This window comes from Achroia grisella, unplaced genomic scaffold (genome assembly GCF_030625045.1).
Source record: "Achroia grisella isolate CSIRO2021 unplaced genomic scaffold, CSIRO_AGI_Agris_v1 utg669, whole genome shotgun sequence".
Classification (NCBI taxonomy): domain Eukaryota; kingdom Metazoa; phylum Arthropoda; class Insecta; order Lepidoptera; family Pyralidae; genus Achroia; species Achroia grisella.
This window is the reverse complement of record NW_026712988.1, coordinates 985,037-992,762: the sequence shown is the minus strand read 5'-3', so window position 1 is coordinate 992,762 and position 7,726 is coordinate 985,037. Positions and strand designations below refer to the sequence as shown.

General features: G+C 31.4%; 1 protein-coding gene across 3 annotated transcripts in view; it reads left to right on the top strand.

Annotated features, from left to right (window-relative positions):
* The first annotated feature begins 506 nt into the window (after positions 1-506).
* The window catches only part of LOC131849944 (insulin gene enhancer protein ISL-1), a 63,997-nt gene continuing 56,777 nt past the window's right edge, over positions 507-7,726 (top strand). For 2 of the 3 annotated variants that reach the window (XM_059200076.1, XM_059200074.1), the window contains exon 1: positions 507-1,050. In XM_059200076.1, coding sequence (XP_059056059.1) covers positions 945-1,050 — 106 coding nt within the window. In that variant the 5' untranslated portion in view covers positions 507-944. The remainder of the gene's footprint in view (positions 1,051-7,726) is intronic. The other variant, XM_059200075.1, reaches the window with a different exon arrangement.

The following is a 7,726-nucleotide window of genomic DNA, read 5'->3' as shown; positions in this document are numbered from 1 at the left end:
ATTTCAATTGTAGGTAGAGTGTTACCCTGTAGTCGAGTTGAAGATGTACTAAGAGGTATAACAACACTAACATTTACAACGCTAAATCGATATTTGTCATAACAACGAAAAGAAATATTCGACTCGCTAAAGATTAAACAAAAATCAAGTCGCGATTAATCAAAAACAAACCACCTAAAACACGAAAGATTAACATGGCCAGATTAAAAAATAAAGTCAGAAAAAGGAGCTCACGGATCAAAACCATAAATCATGCTCATTATATTCGAACCGGATTATTTTTTACCGAAGAAAATGTTCAAAAAAGCATCAAAAGGCTATAGGGGGGCGCCATTTTGTGAGGGTACAGTCGATTAGGGCGGGAAAATGGGAAGCTGCCGGCCAATCAGCGACGCTGTTTTGAAAAGGCGTTCTGTTATTCCACCAATGGTGTTGCAGATTGGTTCGCTCATGCGCTTTCGCGTCGATCCATAGAGTTATAGATATACACGGCAGTGTGGGCTTGACCGCCGACGCGAGAGGACCTAATGTTATTCTCTATAATACATTCTTTTTGTATAAAATGTCGAAGTGCCTCCGGACAAAAATTAGTGAAATATTAGTCTAAATGAAAATTTTGGTGTATTCCTTTTGTGACAAAACAATAGTGTTATTGAAACATACTCTTTTTAAGTGTTTTCATAGATAATAGACAAATTATAGGTACCAATATGTTGATGTGATATATAACCTGTAAATAATATTGCGTTTATAAATAATAAAATAAAATTTTAAAGCAATCTTAGTAAACGATAACACCATATTAAAGTAAATCTAAAGTTATATATATTTTAAATTAAAAAGAAAGGTAACACAAACTACAAATCTAGGGACCAGACGTTTGGTTTGTAAAGGCGTTAATATAACGTGATCATCGGTGAAGATCTTCTTCATCATCTTCAGTGATGGTGATGGCCAGCGGTGGTGGTGGTGGGCTGGTGCAGTCCCCACCCGATATGATGCATCATCACAACATCATGGACACTTCATCACATGTCGAGATGATGCCCAGTGAGTACTCAGGACTATGTACTTATTATATATCAGAGAATTAGAAGTCATTTATAGGTAGCTACCTAAACTAGAAATAACCCTAGTTACTATAGAAAGTAAGAAAAAAGTCTGTTAATTTGTTATCATTATCTAAATACCTATATATAACTCAAAGGTGACTGACATAGTGATCTATCAACGCACAGCCCAAACCACTGGACGGATCGGGCTGAAATTTGGCATGCAGGTAGATGTTATGACGTAGGCATCCGCTAAGAAAGGATTTTGATTAATTCTACCCCTAAGGGGATAAAATAGAGGATGAAAGTTTGTATGAAACTTTGTCAATTTTAAGCCGATCGGGCTGAGACTTTGCATGCATAAAGCTACTATGACGTAGGCATCCCCTAAGAAAGGATTTTGATAAATTCCACTCCTAAGGGGGATATATTAACGCGAGCAAAGCCGCGGGCAAAATCTAGTAGTAGCTAGCTACATAGTATAAAGCAAAGTCGCTGTCGCTGTCTGTCCGTCACTATGTATGCTAAAATCTGTAAAATTACGCAACGGATTTTGAAGCGGGTTTTTGTAATAGATAGAGTGATTCTAGAGGAAGGTTTGTATATATACATATATACACATAATACATGTACACTCATGCAAAGCCGGGGTGGGTAGCTGGTGATATATAAATGTTACAATAAATTTACATATTATTACATTTATTCTCAACATAACCTGTTTTTTTTTATATATGTATAAATAATTAGCTACTAAATATAATATAAATAGGAAGGCAGGATATAAATAATATATATCAAACTACATTGTTGTGGTTTTATATTAGGTATACAATGACATGCGTCATCTATACATATAAATAAAATTGGAGTGTCTGTTTGTAATATTGAAATAACCGTTTTTTACTACATGCATATGAATATAAATACAGTACATACACCAAAATAACATTTTTTACAATTTTTGTCTGTACTAAATAAATATATATAAAAAGTTACATTGTCTAAAAATGTAAACATATAAAATGCTCGTTTACTATGTTCGGTGTAATTCCTTCTCAATTCATTGTACCTATTATTATATACAGACTAGCTGTTCGCGACTTCGTCCGCGTGAAACAATATAACATATTGAAATACATTTGCGAACTATCTAAAAACAAAGAGTGAATAATAAATAGAAATAGAAATAATCTTTATTCAAATAAACTCATCACAAGCACTTTTGAATAGTCATATTTTGATTCTACCACTCATTCGGAACGTAGATTCATCACAAGAAGAATGAGCAAGAAACTTGTGTGTTGCTCTTTTGAATAGATGTTTTTTTTATATAAATAATTACAATATAATAAGTACGAGGCGTGAATAAAGTGAAGTATATCCAATAATATGATATACAAAAAAGAACTGTTCTAAAAATATTTATATAAATATAAAAATAATATAATATATATATAATAGGAGTTCGGCGCTCGGTCGCCAACAACAGCGCAGTAAAAAATTTAATAATAGCTAATAAGAAAGTGTTCTTGCAAGTGTATTATTTGTTATGACTATTCAAAACTTTTATACACTCCTTCTATGTATATGTATGTATATTTATATTTATGTATTATTGTAATTGTAATAGTATAAATATTATTATATCACTTTTTATGCCTTGTCTTTTAGTTTTGTTTTGTTATGATTATTTTTACACCGCCAACAATTTTTCTCTGTACTGCCTATGGTTGACTGGTAGAAAATACCGCATGGTGTTAAGTCCGCCAAATGTACTGTTACTTTTGTACTGTGTGCATTAAAGTTATATAAATAAATAAATAAAAATAAAAGTGCTTAAATTGAGTTTATTTGAATAAATGTTTTTTCTTGTCTATTCTATTCTGTATTTGGTAGTTTACTGTAACTTTTAGTATACCTATGGTATATTTAATATACCTATATAATAATATATACCTACATATAATGTATAAGTAGATAGCATTTTTGTAATTAAATATTTTAACTTCAACTTAAACGTTTTAATAAAATAAATGATTTCATTATAAAGTTATGTCAGTGCTTAAACTTTTTAATATATTATCTAACAACTTAAATAATTACATAGTATAAAACAAAGTCGCTGTCGCTGTCTGTCCCCATGTATGCTTAAATCTTTAAAACTACGCAACGGATTTTGAAGCGGTTTTTTAATAGATAGAGTGATTCAAGAGGAAGGTTTATATATATAATACATGTACCCCCCTGCCATACATTAGAACTAGCTACGGCGAGTAGCTAGTTCTAATGTATGGCATGAAAAATGTTAATCACTGTTTTCAATATCATAATGATTATATTATTGTAGGCAATAAAATAGAAGAAATATCATACATCACAGTAAAAAAAATATTAATAAGTAATAAGGAATTGTTCTTGCAAGTGTATTTGTAAGTTTGCGGTAACTTTTAATGTAGTGACTTACAATTAAATAAATCTATATATATATAACTCAAAGGTGACTGACATAGTGATCTATCAACGCACAGCCCAAACCACTGGACGGATCGGGCTGAAATTTAGCATGCAGGTAGATGTTATGACGTATGCATCCGCTAAGAAAGGATTTTGATTAATTCTATCCCCAAAAGGATAAAATAGGGGATGAAAGTTTATCAATTTTAAACCAATCGGGCTGAGAATTTGCATGCATAAGCATAGCTACTATGACGTAGGCATCCCACTAAGAAAGGATGATAAATTCCACCCCTAAGGGGATAAATTCACACAAGCGAAGTCGCGGGCAAAAGCTAGTAAAATAAATAATCTGAGTAATATTTTATCATAATGATGTGATAGTAAAATTTACATCTAATCCGATACAACTGTAACTAATAAATACAAAGCAGCAGAAAGGGGAGTGGTTGATTGATTTATAAATCGTAGGGGTAGAAACTACCCATGGGCATTATTTTTACTAATGCAACCATTAGAGGGTTAGATTCAAGATTTATTTACACTGGATTTCTTCGTTGTTACAATACTTACTTAACTAAGATTTTAACTATAAGGTTATAACACATTGGTTCTGTAATAAAAATAGATATAATCCGTCACATTAAATTCAATTGTAAGGATTGTAGGTACTGGTCTGCTCTAATCACTATGACTGATTTCCTCTTATTAATTGTTTAACCAGTTGGTTATATATTCAATAAATTTTCTATTTGAGTATTTAATTGAATTAGTACTAATTGGTGGTTTGTATTCACACTTAAACTTAAAAATGTAAAGTAATAATAAAATCATTTAAAAGAGCAACACGCAAGTTTCTTTCTTGTTCTTCTTGTGATGAGACAGCTTTCCGAATGAGCGGTAGATTAAAAAAATGTAATGACTATTCAAAAGTGCTTCAATGTAAGTTTATTTGAATAATTGATTTTCTATTCTATTCTATTTAAGTTCAAAATATACGTATATAGGAGTAACAAGTAATATATAGAAAACACCCAGACCGATACAAAAAAATCATACTCATGAATACAAATGTTTGTATCGTGCAAGGAATCGAACCCGCTACCATAGCAAATAAGGCGATATGCTAAACCGAACCACCAAGGCAGTCAATTAAAGTTATTAATGTACTTAAAGTCATCTATCTATCTATCTATACAAGTAACATATATGTTTACGATTTGGTCGTCGTGTTTACAATGATAGGAACAACTCGTCTTACTATTAAATTAAGAACAGTGTAAAAAAAACAATGTAAAGTGAGTAAAAATCACGTATAGGTATACCAGTTCATAATAGTAAAAACACACACGGGCCCGAGACAAACATGCGTCCAATATTTCCAATATTTTAGCGGCGAGAAGCCAGTTATTTGCCATTTAGCAGTCTCGGCGAGGATACATTTTATTGCGGCCCGAACGAGCCGTGCGGTACGCTAAGTGTGTACGCAAACATGGCAGTTTAGGGTTAAACTGGTAAATCGTAAGAATTCAACAGATTAACTGTAGCTATTGTTTAATTGGCCGGTCAGTTTGACCCTGTTCGGTCTGTTTAGGGTTAGAATGGAATAAAAAATTGATTGAAATAAGGGTCATTTCCTTTCCTCTCGGTATCGTTTATTATTTTTTATTTTATAATTTTGTTACAATGGTACAAACTATGATGTTGTGTTTTTTAAATTGTGTCCAAGAGCCGTTTGTTGCCAACATCACGCCGTTAGTTTTATTTGCGCCCAGTCGTCAATAGATGGCGCGAACAAAAATCAATTATTCAAATAAACTTAATTTAAGCAGCTTTGAATAGTCATAATTATCAGATTATCAGATTGCCTTTTATATATATATATTATTATTTCTTATGTATGTTCGTTTATAAGGCATTTATCATATGGGGCATGTAGCCGGAATTAAATGAAACAAATAAAAAAACAATTGTGATATTTTTTAAGATTAAAAAATAAAACATTATAAAACCGATCCAACAAAACCAACATCAATTAGTACAAGTTGGTGGTTTGTATTTTTGTTTTGAATTGGAAATGTAAAATTACAAGGATTATTTAAAAGAGCAACACACAAGTCTTGCTAGTTCTTCTTGTGATGAGACAGCTTTCCGAATGAGCGGTAGTTTAAAAAAATTGTTATGACTATTCAAAAGTGTTTAAATTAAGTTTATTTCAATAAAGGATGATTCTATTTTTATTAGTAACCTGTATACGCGACTTCGTCCGCGTGGAATTTAACTTTATTTTTCTAAAATAAAAGTAGCCTAAGTTACTCCTTATTACTTGAGTTACTGGTCAAAGGAAGTCCCATCAGAATCGGTCTAGCCATTTCAGAGATTCACCGGAACAAACAGACAGACAGACAGAAAAAATTGTAAAAAATGTTATTTTGGTGTATGTACCGTATTTGTATTCATATGCATATAGTAAAATCCGGTTATTTCAATATTACAAACAGACACTTCAAATTTATTTATATGTATAGACAGAAACATGTGAGCCCATTGCTATGTCAGATAGACTTCCATACGGTTTCCCTTGAAAACCATCGTAGTTATTTCCTGGTGTCTAGTACATATTGTGATACTAGATTGTTTGCTGTGTTGCGGCAATATTCTGTCGCTGTCTAGTAGGTATATGATAGTGTTAGTTCAAAATGAAAGTCTGCGAGTGTGGACATGCACAAAAATAGCAAACAACATTAGCACAGACGTACAAAAAACAATATTAATAGAGCCACAGAATAATGACGACCTCGGTGGTCTAGCGGTCCAGTCTACCGCTTTACGACCGATGGTCGCGGGTTCGATTCCTCGCACGGCACAAACATTTGTATTCATGAGTATGATTGTTTGTATCGGTCTGGGTATTTTCTATGTATAATATGTATGTATTTACGAATAAAAAAATATATCTATGTATTTGTATCAGTTGTTCTGGACCCATAACACAAGCTTTAGCTAGCTTAACTTGGGTCTAGATGGCGCTGTGTGAATTGTCCTGGGATTATTATTATTATATTATTATAATGGAAAGTGTTTAAAATCATATCTCATAAAGATTTCTTTTGATTTATATTATGATTAAAGAGTTTGTTTGTTTGTTTGTTTGAATGCACTAATCTCAGGAACTACTGCTTCGAATTGAAATATTATTTTTATGTTGGATACTCTATTTATCGAAGGTTTTAAGCTATATAACATTACGCTACGACCAATAGTAGCATACAATATTAGCACAGATGTACAAAAAACAATACGAATGTAGCCATAGAAGTGAAAGTGTTTAAAATCATATCTCATAAAGATTTCTTTTGATTTATATTAGATACTTATTGTTAACAATGAAATATTATTGTGGTTGAAGAGTTTGTTTGTTTGTTTGAACGCAATAATCTTAGGAACTACTGCTTAGAATTGAAATATTATTTTTATGTCGGATACTCCATTTATTGAAGGTTTTAAGTTATAAAAATAGAAACTAAAAATTTTGTCTAAAAAATAAAAAAAAATTAGGGGGATGAAAAATAGATGTTGGCCGATTCTCAAACCTACTCAATACGCTCACAAAATTTCATGAGAATCGGTCCAGCCGTTTCGGAGGAGTATGGGAACGAAAACTGTGACACGAGAATTTTATATATGAGATTGTTAACAATGAAATATTATTATGATTGAAGCTTCTTTGTTTGTTTGAATGCACTAATCTCAGGAACTACTGAAATGAAAAATTATTTATGTATTGGATAGTCCATTTATCGAAGGCTTTAAGCTATATAACATTACACTACGACCAATAGAAGCGAAGCATGAGTGAATAATGTTGCAAAAACAGAGGAAATTACTCATATAGTATAAGTAACATGTAAAATTACACTGTTATTTTTCCTAAAATAAATAAAATAAATAAAAAAAGAAAATATTTGAAACTTCCTTATGCGATTCAAGTTACCAAAAAAATATGTATGAAATGATTTTGATAACCACTCGAACGAAGTCGCGGAGCTATATATACTATACATTAATACACATTTAAAATCCCGCCAAAAAATAATGGAATTGAAAATTGTTTATTAAAATAAACTTATATTTAAACACTTTTAGTCATAGTTTTTATTGTGGAAGTTATTCTGAATACAGATTCAGTATAAGAAGAACAATAATTCCAACAGAAT